At 41.4% G+C, this 18,663-nt stretch overlaps 1 protein-coding gene across 3 annotated transcripts in view; it reads left to right on the top strand.

The window, feature by feature from the left end:
- SH3RF1 (SH3 domain containing ring finger 1) overlaps positions 1-18,663 on the top strand; it is a 187,550-nt gene that overhangs the window by 154,384 nt on the left and 14,503 nt on the right. For 2 of the 3 annotated variants that reach the window (XR_004438204.1, XM_033215655.1), the window contains exons 7-10: positions 4,045-4,229; positions 5,408-5,578; positions 8,574-8,833; positions 9,714-10,078. Coding sequence is in view for 2 of the 3 variants with exons in the window: in XM_033215655.1 (XP_033071546.1) it covers positions 4,045-4,229; positions 5,408-5,578; positions 8,574-8,833; positions 9,714-10,078 (981 nt within the window). In the remaining variant the exon portion in view is untranslated. Of the gene's footprint in view, positions 1-4,044; positions 4,230-5,407; positions 5,579-8,573; positions 8,834-9,713; positions 10,079-10,931; positions 11,109-18,663 lie in introns of those variants that run through there. The other variant, XM_033215656.1, reaches the window with a different exon arrangement.

Here is an 18,663-nt window from a genome sequence, read left to right as displayed (position 1 = left end):
ATTGTGCCACTGCACTCCAGCCAGGACTAGATGTTGTTCCTAAAAAAAAAAACAAGAATGAAAATAATAAAAATTAATAAACAATTTATACACATACACATTTGTATGTGTGTATTTAAACAAAGTTGAATGATGTCAGATTCTCAGAATAGCCAATATGTAGCCATGGTGGAGGCTAAGCAGAACGCATTGGTGGTGGTGGATTCAGGGAATTGGAAGAAGTGGATGAGGCTGCCAACCCTGGTAGTTTGAAAGTTAGAAGTAGAGCCTTTGGAATTGGCAGGAGCTCTAAAAATCAGGATGAAGAGTAGGATATGGTCAGAACTTTGATAGCAGCAACAGAAAAGGATTCTAGCATCTCAGGAACTGAGACCTCTTATTCCATATCATATTGTTCTAAGAAGGGGATAGAAGCACGTAATGTATTTTCATTCATGAAATGCTCATTGAGGATCTGTTATCTTCTAGCTGCAAAGCTAGATGCCACCAATACAAAGACAGGTGAGACAGTCCCTGACATCACAATCTCATTAATCATAACAGTAGCTTCTATTTATTGAGCTTCTGCTATGCTACAGGGCACTGGGAAAGACAGTTTACATAAACTATTTCTAATTATTAACTCCATGTCTCAGGTTGGTATAGTGAAGCATAGAGACTTTATGGAATTTACACAGTCACCTAACTGGTATAGATATCTCTCTTGTTTCTTGTAGATCAAATGTGAAACAATAAATTTTTAATTTATGCATATAGATGGTAGTGCTGCTGAACTTGGTAACACCGTTGACCAATTTCAACAGGCATCTTCACATGGTAGCTTGAACCATTCCCTCATCAACCAGTATTCATGCATCTGAGTTTAGTACACACAAGGACTATTTACACATGTTGATATGTAGGGTTGAAATGAGCTGAATAGAAATCAGATATTTAGAAAGAAATAATGATAGATTGGAGAATATTAATGATATTTGCCCGAGGGACCCAGAAAGGCTCAATCTATCTTGCCAGTCACTTTTCTACCCTGAGAGGTATGTGAGGGAGATGCACACATAAGGGACAATTAGAAAGGAAATGAACCCTTTATTTTCAGTTGAACTTGTGTCCAAAGTTCCAATGCAAAGCACTTTACTGGTAAGCTGGCCTATAGCCCTTGGCCCAGGCTTGAGACGTACTGGACCATTTCCCCACTCTTTAGCGAGATCCTAAGATCTAATCACTACCTAGGCGGGTTGCATGAAAGGGCAAGCAGAGGGGAGAGTGCCAGAAGGGAGAGGGTTCACACCCATATACTTGAACTTTTCACTCACAGTGTTACTAGCAATGTGGCCTGCCAGTGTTCTGAAATGCTGCCCACTCAGAGAGAAGACACTTCTTCTCTGGGTGCTCACTCTAGCAAAGGAAGGAAGTCGAGGACTGCCCCAAGAGGCTGAGCCAGTGTTGGAATCTATGTTTTTTTGACCCCAAAGGCCATGCTCCTTGAGTGATGTCTCTTCTTTCAAGATTACTGGGTCAGGAGAAAAGAACCCAGACATGGCAAAATTGACCATTTCCCATTAGCACACCATTCTTAAGTCCTAGTTTTAGTGAGCAAAATATTGTTAACAAAATGTGAATTTTACGTCATTTTCTAGAAGGTCCATAGCTGTTTTTTATACTTGGCCTCTGGTGCCTGGGCTGGCCTGGACTACGAAATAATAAGCAGGACTCCAGGTCACCTCCGGGTGAATGAAAGGCTACGTATGGTTTTACTCTGTGGAAATTTCAGGTCTTGCAGGACAGCAAACCGCCTGAAGCACAATACACAGTGCATTACCTTTTGAACTTCCACATCACCAGATTATTTTGGTTTAGGTTGTTTATAAAGCAACCCACAAAATTTCCTAGTCTGTCACAGCTCTGGAGTCACCAGAACCCTATCATTTTACCAACCCCACAGGGGCAAGCAACATCTAGGAATCTGATTTTAATCAGAGTTTCTTGATCTTCGTCTGTGTGCTCACATACACACAAATTTACACATGCAAACATGCATGCACTGGGAAAAGATCTGCCCAATTTTATTAAACCATTTATGTTTCAACCACAGAAAGTGAGAGAGAACTCTTTTTCTCTCAGGCAGAACCTTTGGGATCTTTCAGGATATCCTCTTTGATGCCATATCTTAATGTCTCTCACTCTTTGCAAAAGTAATGTGTGTGAAACATTTGCTTAGTGTATTTCATGACGAGAAGTGATTTTACATTTTATTACAAAATTTTATTTATATTACAAAAGATGACGTGTTTTTATCAGGTGCATAGATGATTTTTGTCTTTTTCCTTTTAGGTCAAATTAGTACAGCCTCTGTTTTAATAAAGTTAAGCTATAATAGACTATTTTAATTTATGTTTGAGCACATGCTATTAGTTTTCTGCCTTTCCACAGCCACACTGTTTTGAGATTGAGCTTAGAAAGATTTAAATGGAAATCAGTGAAGTGGTAATTTTACAGTTTCTCCGTATATTACTCTATATACAGGGTAGACTGATTATCTCACCTGTCAAACTGCTGATGCATTATTATCCATGAACTGTCCGGGTCACATTTGCTGTGACCAGGATTATCTTCATCTCTGCTTTGTCACAGGATAAATGCTTGCCCTTCTCCTGGTTAAAGGTTTTGGAGGCTCTAAGCCTCAGTACATACAAATTCCAGAGCTATAACAAATCTTAATGCTGCCATATTTTGAATTGAGAATGTGAGTCACATTTTCATGACGTTCCAACTTTTTAAACTAACCTCTGCCTTCTCCTGGTTTGCACTTTGTAAGTGGCTCTGCACCTCATTTGTTTCTGCATTAAATGTTTTGCAGCCACTTTAGCTGCAGTGTGGGAAAAATCTTTACTGAAAGTTGCTTTCGCAAAAAATTAAACATAATGTGTGGAATAGTTGCAACATATGTCTAGAAATTTGAAATTTCTTTCCACTCAGTTCATTATGTTTCTGGAACTATGTATGTGTATATGAACAGCCAGATGTATTATAGTGAATGGTGATGAAATTAAAATTTTTATTCCAAAAAACAGAAATAAGATGACTGGTATAAGCTATATTTAGAAATCATTGGATCTTTATTTTGTTAATATGCTGATGTATAGAAGCCATTTACACTTAACTAGGTAAATTCTTTAGTCTTATTTCTCCTTTGATTTAGTTTTTACATCTAGTGGTTCAAACGTTTGGAGAGGACGAGGTAGGGGTTCAGGCAGTCTTTTTGTGCCTGTTTTCCCAGGAGTTTCAGTATACAGACCCTAAAGAATTATCTGGGTTTATAGATCAGAAGGTAACAATTGCTCCATTGATTTTCAAAAGGCATGGAATCCTGTAGGCAGAACCCCATTAGGCTGTGCCCATAAAGGAACCAGCAGCTTTTCACTGGTGTACTTGTTGAAGGTTACCAGCCTTGATAGTACCAAATTTCAAAAGCTGGCAAAGTTAAGAAAAGAATAAGCAAAAGTAGCAACAATGGTCCAGTGACCGTGGCTTACTATTGTTTGGGCTTTTTGTAGACCAAGCATCAAAGGAAATTTTCTTCTGAAGGAATGATTTGAGATAGTGCAGCTGAATTGTGTGTTGTGTTTAAGTTTCAGATTACAGAAACAATCACAAATTAATTCCTAGCAAGCAGCATGACATTATAGCTACCCCCCTCGAAAGGCATTTGGATCCTTGTCCAAGTTCATACTTTAAAATGCTATTAATCTTTAAATTACATGCAATTGTTTCATTTTGTTTTTCTTTCCGTCCTCCCAAGGGTGATTACTTACCTGCTTGCTGAAAAGGTTGCTATGGCTTTAAGATTTTAAAGGAGAACAAGAGATGAATTTGTAGAAGCAGGCTTTCATATCAGTAAGCCTAATGATTCTGCCCTGTGTGGATTCCATTAAAGTCTTGTTCTATGGATTTATGATTCTTTTTCTCTCCCACCTTCCATAGAAAGATGTAAATCTGTATTTTTTCCCCTTTTTTCCCTTTCTCTTTATGTTTTTCCTATACCAGACTTTGAATCCTCCTCTTCCGCCACCCCCTCTCCTGGCTGCCACTGTCCTTGCCTCCACACCACCAGGCGCCGCCGCCGCTGCTGCTGCTGCTGCTGCTGCTGCTGCTGCTGGAATGGGACCAAGGCCCATGGCAGGATCCACTGACCAGATTGCACACTTACGGCCTCAGACTCGCCCCAGTGTGTAAGTGAGGGTGTCGTCTATTACTGCTTATGTGTTCGTTTAAAACTAAGTCCAAACCTCAGAGGTCAAGAAGCACCTTTCTGACAATGAGCTGATGACAGCGTTATGGCTCACCAAACGGTCTGTGTCCTGCAAACTTCTACCTGGTCATGCATATGACTAGGAGACTGCTGAAAGAAAATGAGTCTGATACATGAGCTTGCCAGGTACCTGTCCCACTAGTGAAGAAGGCCTTTCATAGTTTAGGGAAACACACTGTTTGCTTCTTTATAATATTATATGTGTATGAAACTGCCTCTTTTGTACAACTCCTGTTTGAACTTTTTATCTTTATTTTCATTTCTTGCATAAGAATACTAATAACAGAAAGGTATTCTGCACAAATCATATCTAGGTCTAGTTGGAGTATGAATGTAAAAAGTTTAAGGCCTCAGCAATGAGTATCCAGAAAAGTTTATCCTGTTGAGAGTTTATTTATGGCAGAATACAGCCAGATCTTTGTGGATCCTGCATTGTGTAATTTTATACACCAACAGTTTAGAGCACTGGTAAGAACTATAGGTGAATGTTGCCTGCATGGTTACCATGTGTTGGTGGGCACAGTCACCTTGCATCTTGGGGTTGTCTTATACATTTTCTGATCTAGACTTTGTTTTCCCTTGATTTTTCAAATTTAGTCTTTTTCCCTAGAACTGAGCATACAAAAGCAGGTATAGCTCAAGCCTCTAGGTTCAGCTTGTGTGTAGAAGCCAGCATGTTGTGCTTCCCAGTGGGGTTTCATACCGTATGTTCCCATTTGGGGCTACTTCTCAAGCTTAACAAGTGCCATTTGAAGAGCACAGTTTCCCCTGTGGGTGCATAATCTCTGGTAAGCAAGTTAGGCACTCTTGGAAACTGCATTAATTCTTTCACACTATGCAAATACCATTTGGCGGGATAGTCACTTCCATACTGGGAGGAACAGGTTCTTAATCAGAAAGGCCTCTGCCTGCTTTTAAAAGGTAGACAGCAAAACGTTTTTCAATGGAGAATTGTCAATGCTACTTACAGATTAAAGGATTATACTTTCAGTTTACATTTGTACAAAATGTTCAACACTTCGTACCAAGGAAGAGTTTTGGGCATCTTGGGATTTGTCTGTTCTTCAGCCTGAAATCAAATATTATTTTCTATTCTAGGTATGTTGCTATATATCCATACACTCCTCGGAAAGAGGATGAACTAGAGCTGAGAAAAGGGGAGATGTTTTTAGTGTTTGAGCGCTGCCAGGATGGCTGGTTCAAAGGGACATCCATGCATACCAGCAAGATAGGGGTTTTCCCTGGCAATTATGTGGCACCAGTCACAAGGTATGGCTTTTGAATAAATTGTTTACTATGTTCTAAACAGAGAAGCTTTGTTCTTTTCCATGATTTTCAGCCTATCCACATTCCTTTCACATTATAATTGCCTGTTACATAGCCAAAGTTTTAAAAATCCATGTCTACATCTGCTAAAATCCCTTCTAACTCTAAAATTTTTAGCTTACTTTTCACATGCATATATGTGAAATTACAGGTTTCTACCAGTAAATGTACTGGGTTTTAAGTTATTTGCTTTAATGTGAAAAGGTTCAACAGCACCATTTTCAGTATTTTTCTACTAGAAAAGGCGTAGTGTTGATACAAAGAAAAGCTATAGTGTTAATACTTAGGTGTTTATATAATGCGTACTGTATGCCAGGCAGGCAGCTTTATAAACGCGTTATGCTGATTAACCTTAATTCTTCTCTGCTGTTACATTGAGGCACAGAGATAACATGCAGCTTGTGATCACATAGTGAAGAAGTGCTCAAACCTGAACCCTGGTGCTCTAGATTTCTATCTATTTCATTAACTTGGTAATTCCCTCTGAATTCTGACAATGAATTCTATCATAGAGTCAGAAGTATAGCATAGACCCTTCTCAACTGAGGGCAGTTTTGCTCCCCAGGGAACATTTGACAATATCCAGAAATATTTTTGATTGTCATAACTGGAGGTTGGGGGTGCTACTAGCTTTAGTGGATAGAGGCTAAGAGTGAAACGTACTATACATAGGACAGCCTCCCACAAAAAATAATCATAATCTGGCCTAAAATGTCACTGAGGTTGAGAAACCCTGTTATAGAGTGACAGAAGCTTTAGAGATGCAAAAATTTATACATTTTATGTAAAGATAGTTCAACTTTTGGTCACTGAGGGAAAAAGCCTTGGAAATAGAATTAAATGACCTGTAATGAAATCAACACTGGGGGACTAGTTTTTGACCACCGGATGTTTAATATACAGTCCAGGTTTAACTGCATTAAATCATTCCTCAAACCCCCTGATTTTAAACAAACAGCTTAATGAACTGACATGTTTGTCAGCTGTTGGCCTTGATTTATAGGTTGGCCAGCAGCCTAATCAAATGAAAATCACTATTGTTGCAGATGGTGACAGAATGTTAACTTTAATTTGACTTGCAAATTTTTAATCAATATAAACATTGTTTTCTGTGTATGTTAAAATCTACATTCAGAATCCATCCCATCCAGAAAATGGCAGATAGAACCTCCCTGGTGCAAAATAATGATAATAGATAAGAGAAATGCAGCAAAGAACAAAAAAATAAAGTTAATGAAGGAAAACGTTTTTATAAAATACTTTTTATCAAAAATTTTTGTCAAAAACCAGTTATTAGAAGTCTCTCTGCTTGTATAGCCGGGTGCAGTGGCTCACACCTGTAATCCCAGCACTTCTGGAGGCCAAGGTACGCGGATCATTGAGGTAAGGAGTTGAATACTTGAGGCCTGACCAACAAGGTGAAACCCCATCTCTACTGAAAAAAAAAAAAAAATACAAATATTAGCGGGGAATGGTGGCATGTGCCTATAGACCCAGCTACTTTGGAGGTTGAGACAGAAGAATCACTTGAACCTGGGAGGCAGAGGCTGCAGTGAACCGAGATCACGCCACTCAGTCCAGCCTGGGTGGCAGAGCAAGACTCCATCCGAAGGGAAAAAAAAAAAGTCTCTCTGCTTGTTTAACTCTAGAGGAATATGTGCTTACAGTAAATTCTGTCATTCATGGTAAATAATAAGGATGTTCAAGTTAAGGAAGTGTTTTCTTAGTAGAAAGTTACTATATACAGAATTGTTATTTAAATGAATTTGGAATATGAAAAAAATACATTACACAAAACTACACTGAGCTTAATTACATTCAGTGAGTAAATAGATGTTTAAAGTTGGCTATAACCCTCTCCATGTGCAAATACAGGATGAATACAGAAGAGTTATGTCGCACTGGCCCTGCCTTCAAGGAACTTACCAAGTCAGCAGTATTTGATAAAGAATTTATTAAAAAATAAATACACGAGCTGGGTGCATTTGGCTCACACCTGTAATCCCAGCACTTTGGGAGGGTGAGGTGGGCAGATCACCTGAGGTCTGGAATTCGAAACCAGTCTGGTCAACAGAGTGAAACCCCACCTCTACTAAAAATAGAAGAATGCGGCAGGGCATGGTGGCGCATGCCTGTACTCCTAGCTACTTGGGAGGCTTAGACAGGAGAATCACTGGAACCTGGGAGACAGAGGGGTAAACCGAGATCATGCCACTCCACTCCAGCCTGGGCAACAGAGTGAGACTCTGTCTCAAAAAATAGTAATAATAATAACATACCACATTTTGTAATCAAGGACCAAAGCATAAACAATTGTGGAGTTTAGAAACAGGATGAAAGAAGAAATCCACGTGAAACAATAGAATCATAAGATCTTAAACCTGAATCTGAGGCATGGCTTCTTGAACTGACAGCGTTCGTGCTGGGTCTTGAAACATAAATGAGATTATGATATGTCAAGAGAAGACGGAGAGGACATTCCACTAGTGCGTGTATATGTGTGCATGCATGTACACGGGCACATGTGTGATGTGGAGCTGGAGGCAAGTAGGAAGCCAGGAGACAGGAGCAAAGATGTGGAAATGGGGATATTGTCAGGGAATGATCCTAGCTTGTTCTGTAGATGAAGTGGGAGAATCCAGGGCCTTGAAAGTCAGCGGAGATAGTTGGTCTTGTTATGGAAAGCTGAACGCAGTAACTATATTCTTGAGCAGAGTATGACGTGTGGTTTCTGGTGATTCAGAATATATTTCAAGACCTTTCTCTGTCTCAGAGCCATCGTTACTTTGAATTTTCTATTCTTAAACTTTATAAAAATAATTCATTTTTTAAAAATGTTCTGTGTTTAAAGCTCTGAGTCATTTTTCTTGCGTTTAATTGTTCTTTCTCTCATTTTGCTGATGGATCGGACTTTCCGTCTATGTTTCTGTCTTGGCAGGGCGGTGACAAATGCTTCCCAAGCTAAAGTCCCTATGTCTACGGCTGGCCAGACAAGTCGGGGGGTGACCATGGTCAGTCCTTCCACCGCAGGAGGGCCTGCCCAGAAGCTCCAGGGAAATGGTGTGGCTGGGAGTCCCAGTGTTGTCCCCACGGCTGTGGTGTCGGCAGCTCACATCCAGACAAGTCCTCAGGCCAAGGTCTTGTTGCACATGACTGGGCAAATGACAGTCAACCAGGCCCGCAATGCTGTGAGGACAGGTAAGGAGGAACCCAGGACAGAACATACCAGGATAAAGGGCTTACCTGCCTAATAGTAGATCTTTTATGACAGATGTTGAGAAATGTAGATGTAATTAAAACAATGAACAACATTAGGCACAGTCTGCTTAGTGGAACCTTGTATCTATTTATTTGGGCTAAGCGTGTCCTGCATATTACTTCAAGTCTGATGGGTAGATCTAAAGTCTGAAAGAAATTAGGCTGATCCTAACAATGTCAATAGTACTTGAAATTTTGACTTCTATAGTTGAGATCTTATGATCTCAAATCTCACTACTACCATTCATGTGACATTGTATGATACTCTACTAATGGTTGTGCTGATTATTTCTGATTAACTTAAACACAAGTCTACTTTGGACCCTATGGGATCTTAAACAGCTTTCGTAGTTCTGTAGCACTGAAAACCTTCCCAAGAGTCTCGGGTAACTAATGGGATGAGGGGTAAACTAAGGGTTTGTGAGCTCTATCAGAAAAACATAAAGAAGGAAAATGATTAATAAGAAAAGGGAATGAATAATAGGAAAAGGACTAGAGGGAGACATGGCTTGACACTGTAGAATGCCTTCAAAAACTGGCTCAGTGTGTCTAACACTGTGGAGGGGCTGTGTCCTAAGTAAAAGAACTGATCTTCCAGGCACTCAATAGACTCAAGGACTGACCTGGAAGGACAATAGATAGCGTCTAGGAATCCAGCTAAGATTAAGTGCTTTTCGGCTACCGTCCATCCCATCTTTATTGTAATAAATACAGTAGCAGCCTTTCATCATGGTCTGATGCAGTGAAATGACTCATGTTTTGGTGAGCAGCATCTATTAGATAGTTGAATTTTGCTGTGTTCCCTCTTTCCATCTACTAGTTGCAGCGCACAGCCAGGAGCGCCCCACAGCAGCAGTGACACCCATCCAGGTACAGAATGCCACCGGCCTCGGCCCTGCATCTGTGGGCCTGCCCCATCACTCGCTGGCCTCCTCACAACCTGCGCCTCCGATGCCAAGCTCAGCCACGCACACTGCTGCCATCAGTATCAGTCGAGCCAGTGCCCCTCTGGCCTGTGCAGCAGCTGCTCCACTGACCTCCCAAAGCATCATCACCAGTGCTTCTCTGGAGGCTGAGCCCAGTGGCCGGATAGTGACTGTTCTCCCTGGACTCCCAACATCTCCTGACAGTGCTTCATCAGCTTGTGGGAACAGTTCAACAACCAAACCAGACAAGGATAGCAAAGTGAGACCTTACTTACTTACTGTTTCTCCGCTTTATTTACTTCCCAGTTTTTCTTCTTATGTTGTGTCTGTCATTTTTAGCTAATGAGAAGAGTCATTGTTCAACAAACCCTCAGGTGCTCCCCACATATGAGTCACTATGCCAGGTGCTAGGAGTAGAGGGGGAAGAAACGCAGGCACCACCCCATCCTCTTATCTGGAGCTCATGTTTCTCTGTGTTTAAACACCCACTAGTTGCCACGCCCCGTGCTGCATGTTAGAAGGACCACAGTGAATGACACTTAGTCACTCCTCCATGTGCAGCTTACAGTCTTGTGGAGGAATTTCCTTTTCCCTGTAGTTACTCATTCTTTCATCATTTTGCTATCCTCAAGTCTTCCTGCTCAGTGAGTCTTGCTTGGTAAGAGTTCTGGTAAAAATGTATGTATGTGAGGGGGATGAAACTGTTGATCAAAAGTGTTATTTATGGATTTATTTTATCTATAGCAGTGATCCCCAACATTCTGGGCACCATGGACCAGTTTTGTTGAAGACTGTTTTTCCATGGACCCAGGGGTGGTGGTGGGGAAATGGTTTCAGAGTGATGCAAGCTCATTACATTAAGTGTGCACTTTATTTCTATTATTATACTGTACTATATAATGAAATACAACTCACCATAATGTAGAATTAGTGGGAGCCCTGAATTTGTTTTCTGGCAACTACGTGGTCCCACCTGGGCGTGATGGTAGATGGTGACAGATCGTCAGGCATTAGATTCTCATAAGGAGTGCGCAGGCTACATCCCTCGCATGTGCAGTTCACAATAGGGTTCATGCTCCTGTGAGAATCTAATGCCCCTGCTGATCTGACAGGAGGCGGAGCTCAAGCAGTAATGCGAGTGATGGGGAGCAGCTGTAAATACAGAGGAAGCCTCACTTGCTCACCTGCTGCTCACCCCCTGCTGTGCAGCCTGGTTCCTAACAGGCCACAGGCTAGTACTGGTCCATGGCCCAGTACATCTGACCTTAAGCAGCATGGTTCCTTGAGAGGTAAGACTTGAAATATAAGGAAACATTATTTTCTAAATCCATAGGTTTTTTTTTTTTTTTTACTGTCTCATTTGGGGCTGAATTTTAAAGAAAATATAGATGAAAAGTTATATTGGAAAGAATAACCTACGGTTGGGTTTAGAGACAGGTAATTGGAGGTAAGAGAAATTGAGAGTGGTTAAATGTAAAAAGAAAAAGAAGAGATGGTAACAGATCTGGATAATTTTATTGTCATCATTACTTTTTCCTTAATATTTTACACATTTCCCCTGAAGCTCTATACCAGTTCTGGGAAGTTTGAGGGAGGGTGATCATAGACTTTTGGCCACCTGGTTAAGTGGTAATGTATGTCATTCTATTTAAATGGTTAAGGGAGCCTGTAAATAGCAGTTTATAAGGAAATAAACTTTATGGCCTACTAAAAAGTTAATATTTAATTGTTGGGTTAACATGAGAGTTTTGAAAAAGATTGGTATCTGTTCAGTGTTTATAATTAACTACATTAAACTTGCACTCAAGCCAATATGTTCAACTTTGTTAATATACTTATAAATAATTATTTTTACGGTTTAGATTTTAAGGCTTGGGAACAATGTGTCTCAGAGCCCTTGCCACTGATAAGAACAGGGACTCTTCACCTGGGCCCTTCCAATGTAGAATTCACTTAATCTCTGAGGCTTTAAAGGTCCTTGTGATAGACAGAATAGTGACTCCCCAAGGATGTCCACCTCCTGATCCCTGGAACCTTTAAAGATGTTTCATTACATGGCCACAAGGACCTTGCAGGTGTTATTAAATTAAGAGCCCTTTGACAAGGGGGTTATCCTGAATTATCCAGGTGGGCCCAATGTAAACACAAGGATGTTCTTAAAAGGGAGGCAGGAAGCTCAGGGCCAGAGAAGGAGACGTGATGGTGAAGCAGAGGTAGGAATGATAGGAAAACGAGGCCACAGGCCAAGGAATACAGGAAGCCTCTAGAATCTGGAAAAAACAAGGGAACAGATTCTTCCCCAGCAGCTTCCAAAAGGAACCAGCTCTGCCAACACCTTGATTTTAGGACCGGATTTTTACCACAAAGTTTGAGTTAACCTGTTACAGCACCATCTAGTACAGGTCCATACTGGTCATCCTGTGGAGCACCCTTCCCTGACAAACGGCCATGGCTTCTGCCTGGGTGCGTGCCCTATTGACCAAGCAGTGCTCTAGCCCAAGACTGCCCTGTGCCATCTTCAGTCAGCTGTAACTCAACTCAACCTTCCAACCATTGTTCTTTATTTTGAGGGCCCACATAGAAAATGCAGATCTCCTTTCTACATGGTGCCCTGAGGTATTTGCAGGTTTGTCCCCTTGTGTCTTTTCTCTAATGCTATACTCTTGAAGTTTTCTTTACCTATTCCTCGTATCACAGATTTCAAGTTTTCCCTTATGAACTCTCCTACCTCATTTAATGTTCCAAATCCACTAGAGAGACTTCTGGTTGATGTAAATTTAGGAATTCCATGATTCTTGTCACTTAATCATGAATCTTCATGACTAGAGTGTCTTTATACACATTTCTCCATCATATCTACAAGGATGTCCTGGGAGAAGTCGCCAGATGCCACATTGAGATTCACCTGCCTTTTACATCATCCTCCCATCCACAGAGTTCTCCCCATTGCCCCATCATTTCTGCAGTGACTTATTGTTAGCGGGTATCTCCTGGAAGAGTTTTATTTCCCTTTCTAAATGTTCATAAATCTTTTGTTTAATACTCTTTTAGAATTTCCCAGATGGTCTGCAAAGTGCTTTGTTGTCATGTGTTTGAAAATTGGGGCCAGGCGTGGTGGCTCACACCTGTAATCCCTGCACTTTGGGAAGCCAATGCTGGTGGATCACCTGAGGTCAGGAGTTTGAGACAAGCCTGGCCAACATAGTGAAACCCTGTCTGTACTAAAAATACAAAAATTAGCTGGGCATGGTGGCACATGCCTGTAATCCCAGCTACTCAGGAGACTGGGGCTGGAGAATCGCTTGAACCAGGGAGTCAGAGGTTGCAGTGAGTCAAGATCACACCACTGCACTCCAGCCTGGGTGACAGAGTGAGACTCTGTCTCAGGGGAAAAAAAAAAAGAAAATTGGGACTTGCACGTGCCCTTTCTTGCCTGTTCAGTTGACCCTCATTCCAGATTCACCAGATTATCAAAGGTTATTGGTTGCATTTCTGCTGCTATTTTTTTCTGAGTGAATTCAGCCTGTTAAGAGTAGTCATTTGATCTCTAAATCCCAACTCTTCACTCATTTTCCTCTCGTCAAAGTTTGTTCTTCCCTTCCAGTCTAAAGATTATCCTTCCCTTTCTTCTTGCCATCCAAGAACCACCATCCTCCACAGCAGGTCTGTGTCTTTCTTGTTCTTCTTGTTTCAAACATAACTTTAAAAGAGCTCTTAAAAAATTTTTTTTTGTCTTTAGCATTTTGGCAAGTTTAAGCTCATTCTGATCTTTAAGCCTTCTTGAATTGCTATGGGCCACATTATGTTCTTTGTTATGGGCTCTTCTCTTGATCTTTTTGTACGTGCCCTTTAAAAATTTGAGCCATTAGGCTGCTCCCTGGGAGATCACATCAGTACCTTTAGATGCCTCTATGTTTTCATCTGCAGGGATGATTTGCAATTGTATGGTTAGAATTTCATTTTTGAGAGCCTTCCTATTCCTCTTGAAGCATCTTCCCTTTTGAGTTTCGGGTCATGCATATATTTTCTTTGAACGTTTAAAAATCAATTCTTTTAAACTATAAAGTTCAAACCTGACTATCACCAGCCTCTTTTTCCATGCTTTATTCCAAGTTCTCGATATTTCTGCTTCATCAGCAGAACATCTCCACCCCTCTCTGGTTTCTGCCCTCCCTCTAGTTGATCAGAATTAGATCCAAAGTTGCAGTTTGCTCAACTTTCTGTGAGATTAAACTGTTAGCAAGGAAAAACTGTATTAGAGATCCTAGTTTTAGTTGAGACTTACAGCAGATATCTAGGTATTTGATAACGTCCTCATTATTTCTGTCTTTCCTCATCATACTGTGAGCATCATCATCCATTTACTTAAACCTATCAGCAATGCATGGTGCATCTCCCACATGATAGTGTGCCTACTGCCCCTCCTGTTCTCTGTACCCAGCTGCTCTGCAGTGGGCTACTGCTGCTGTTCCACAGAGAAATATAATTTTATAATGTGCAGATGGGACTGTCGCAGCTTCTCTTCTAACCGGCTACTCTTTCGAATAGTATTTTATTTGGAAGTCCTGTTGCGCAAAGTCTCAGGGATCTCTAGACGCCGCGTTTTTGTCCTTGTGTTAAAATCTCTAGCTAACTTTGGTGTCTGCACTCTGTGGTTTGATAAACAGGCACCTGAAACTCTGTTTCATCTCAGTTCTTTCTTGTTTGAAATCCTAGACCTTTTCTACCATTGTTATTCTTCCTTCTATGAGATCCCTAATATTTTCCACTGTCATCAGTATAACAACTTTATCTGGACATATTTCTTACTTCATATTCAGTTCAAAGCCTCCATTATTTGATCAACTAATCTCCAGGAAAATGTGTTTCCAAATCTTTAAGAGATACTTATGTATATGTATATATGTTTTATTGGGTTTTGTTGTTATAAAAAGATTAAGGCTGGGCACAGTGTCTCACACCTATAATCCCAAAAGTTTGGGAGACCAAGGTGGGCAGATCACTTGAGTCCTGAAGTACAAGATCACCCTCAGCAATCTAGCAAAACCCTATCTCTACAAAAAAAAAAAAAAAAAATTATTTTTAATTAGCTGGGCATGGTAGTATGTGCCTGTAGTCCTAGCTACTTGGGAGGCTGAGGTGGGAGGATGGCTTCGGCCCAGGAGGTCAAGGCTGCAGTGAGCTACGTTAATGCCACTGCCCTCCAGCCTGGGTGACAGAACTAGATCTCCCAGGCTGAAGTGCCGTGGTGTGATCTCGACTCATTGCAACCTCTGCCTCCCGGGTTCAAGTAATTTTACCACCTCAGCCTCCCAAGTAGGTGGGACAACAGGCATGCACCTCCACTCACAGCTGACTTTTGTGTTTTTAGTAGAGACAAGGCTTCACCACGTTGGTGGTCTTGAACTCCTGGCCTCAAGTGATCCCCCTGCCTTGCCCTCCCAAAGTGTTGGGATTACAGGCATGAGCCACTGCGCCTGGCCTGAAAAAAATCTTTTTAATTAGTACAGTTGTGTAATTGTTCTTAAGTTCTCTAAGTTCTAACCTTACTTTAGAAAAAGAGGAGGAACCACCTCTGATGCCAGTGTCTACCCCAGGTGCTTCCATTTTCTACCCGTGACTTCAAAATCTCCAGCAGTGCTTTGTAAGTCTCAGCTGACATTGACATTGATTCCATATGAGTCAGCAGGAGTGGGTGTTGGTCAACATGCACCTGCCATATCCTAGATCCACTCCTAAAAGCCACCTTTCCTACAGGTGGGCCACACAAGGTCAACATTTAGTGTCTCAAATCCCCCACCCCCAAATTCCCGATGGTTCTCCCTTAAGGAGCCAACCACAGATGTTATTCAGTGTTTTAGGACCTTTCCTATTTTTCTTTTCATTTATTTATTTGTTTATTTTAAGAGATAGGGTCTTACCATGTTGTCCAGCTAGTCTTGAACTCCTGGATTCAAGCAGTCCTTCCACCTCAGCCTCCCAAGTAACTGGGACTACAGGTTCACACCACTGCACCTGGCGTATTATTATTGATTTTCTTACGCAGAGGTCCCATCTGGTTTTTAAATATTCATTTTATTTTCTGAACATTTTTCTTGAAGTCTCTACTGATCATTTTCTTTCTTTCTTCCTTTATTATTAATTTTTTAAACGAGGTCTCATTCTGTCACCCAGGCTGGAGTGCAGTGGCGCAATCATACCTCACTGCAGCCCGAACTCCCGGTCTTAAGTGACCCTCCTAGCTGGGACTAAAGGCATGAGCCACCATACCTAGGTAATTTTATTTTGGTAGAGATGGGGTCTTGCTGTGTTGCCCAGGTGGCTCTCAAACTCCTGGGCTCAAGCAATACTCCTGCCTGGGCCTCCCAAAATGCTGGGATTACAGGTGTAAGCCACCGTGCCCAGCCTCTAGTGATCATTTTCTTTGTTCAAATGATTTTTCTTCCTCCTCCAAGGTGTTTTTTTTTTTTTTTTTTTGCATTGTTTTGTTTTGCTACACGGTATCCCTCTATCACCCAGGCTGGAGTGCAGTGGCATGTCACAGCTCACTGCAACTTCCACCTCCAGGCTCGAGCAACCCTCCCTCCCACCTCAGGCTCCTGAGTAGGTGGGACCACAGGCATGCACCACCACACCTGGCTAACTTTTTCATTTGTATTTTTGTAGAGGCAGGGTTTCTCTATGTTGCCCAGGCTGATCTTGAACTCCTGGACTCAAGTGATCCTCCTGCTTCAGCCTCCCAAAGTGCTAGAATTACAGGTGTGAGCCACTGTGCCCAGCCTGAATGTAGTCTTTATGAATTCATTTAGTTTTCGTTTCTGCTGTTGGTTTTTGAAAAAATAATGGTGCTTAGCATCGTAGATGCTAAGTGTCTGAGTTTGCAAAATGATCTCTCTCACGTGGAACATTATTCTGCTAAGAGAAAAAATCGGAATATGCCATTGAAAGCATGGTTCCTTGGAACTAGGACAGCATCTTTTCTGCATTACCACCCCCACCCCTTACCCCTTGTGCCATGCCATGATTTCTAATCCTCTGCCTTCTCCTCTGTGGGTAGTCAGCATCAGCTGATGATGATAAGACATCCCTTAGAAGTCATTAAAGCAAGCTGTATTTAATGCGTTTAATCATTTTAGATGAATTAAGTCATCTTTCTTCTTAATCACTTTAGAGATTGTTCCCTGAGTGCCGTTGAGTTATCTGATATTTTACTGAGTGCTCAGAACTGAGCTTTTAAGAAATGGTTTTAGCTATGGCTTGCTGAGATTGTAATTTGTCAACGGACTTGATATTCTCCCTGGACCTTTGGGGGTCCATGGACTAGCGTGTGCTTTCTTACATCATGGCAAAAAATAGCTGGAAGTCGCAGCTGACTGCTACCTTAGCAGTGGAAGCTACTGGACATTATTCTTTTGCACGTCATACCTTGGACATCCAGACCTCAGGCTCTCTACAAGTACGGAGCAGCATTGACAGGTGCTTAGTCAGACCACTTCATTGACCATAGGCTTTATTGAAAGGCTTTATTGCCTCTGGATCTGGGGAATCCAACATATCCTTTATTTCCTTAGGCCTGGCGCTAGCTATATTTTTCCTTCCTTTCACTGGTCTCATCCTCTTCCAATATTTTCTCAGCCTCTAAGCTTTAGTGGATGTAGGGCCCTGCACTCGGCACTGGGTGAGATAGAGAGGTATATACAGCACTGTCACTGCACTTATGCAGGCAGTCCAAGTTTGTGAGGACATTCATTAGAATGCACATAGTAGCCCCACAGAAAATGTGGCATTGAATGAGTGAAGCGAAAGCGCGTAAGATCAGCTGAGGACAGGCTATAAAGAGAAATGCAAAAGGATCATCCTCTACCCGGGAGAGTTGCAGGGTGGTGGGGATCAGCTGGCTCTGCTCATCTGTAGCCCAGGTCAAGCAAGTACCGAAATGACTTTAGCACCCACTCCCACCCTCGTTTCCCATTTCTAGCCCACGGGCTCACATGTCCTTGAGCAGCTTTAGGTAACTGGGGACTGTGGTGCACTGTCCCTGGGATTGTTCCTCATAGTCTGATAAATTATTGCTTTTGTCTCCTTTTTTCTGCCATACTGTCTGTAATGGAACAATGTTGTTAGGGATTTAGATTCATTTTCCCAAGGAGTTTTTACTGAGTCTAAGCTATTATTCCCAAGAAAAATTCCTCAGCAGGTCCCTTATAATTTCTATTTCCCTGTTAGTGGGCCTTAATAATTCCAATTTGCCTACAGGGCTTTCTAAAGAAATAGTTATCTATGAAGTGTTTCATGTTCAAGCAGTGCTTCCATTCAGAGGACTTAATGATATAGTTGACATCTTAGTAAAACAATTTTAAAGGATCATGTTAAGCTTGGTCATCAGAAAGAACATTCATGCTTAAGGTTTCAGAATGAAGGAGCACTCTCTTGACATCTGATTTTCCTAGCAGACCTAAGATAAAAAGTATCAAAAGAGACAAAAATTCAAGAGATGGCTTCTGTGGAATTGTGATGGTTGAAAAAACAAACAAAAAAATGCTTATTTGTATATTTGCTTGCGAAAGGAGAAATCAACTTGTTTCTAAGTATACCGAAGCTTTCCTTAAAATGGATGTCTTATCAAGGAGGTACTTGCAAGGGAGATGTGGTTTGACTTCTGTTTTATTGGCTTGTTACATTTAATCGAGGTGGCGACATGTGCGAAGTAGTTTAGCCCTTAATTCTGATCACTGCCTATAAGCGATAAGGCTCATGTCCATGCCTGTGGAATAACGTGCTGTCATGTTTACATTTAATTCTGCATGCAGTCAGCTGTCTTACAGCAATTAGAGATAGGATAGG

This window comes from Trachypithecus francoisi, unplaced genomic scaffold, assembly GCF_009764315.1.
Source record: "Trachypithecus francoisi isolate TF-2019V2 unplaced genomic scaffold, Tfra_2.0 Lachesis_group1, whole genome shotgun sequence".
Lineage (NCBI taxonomy): Eukaryota > Metazoa > Chordata > Mammalia > Primates > Cercopithecidae > Trachypithecus > Trachypithecus francoisi.
This window is presented reverse-complemented; position numbering and strand designations above follow the sequence as displayed.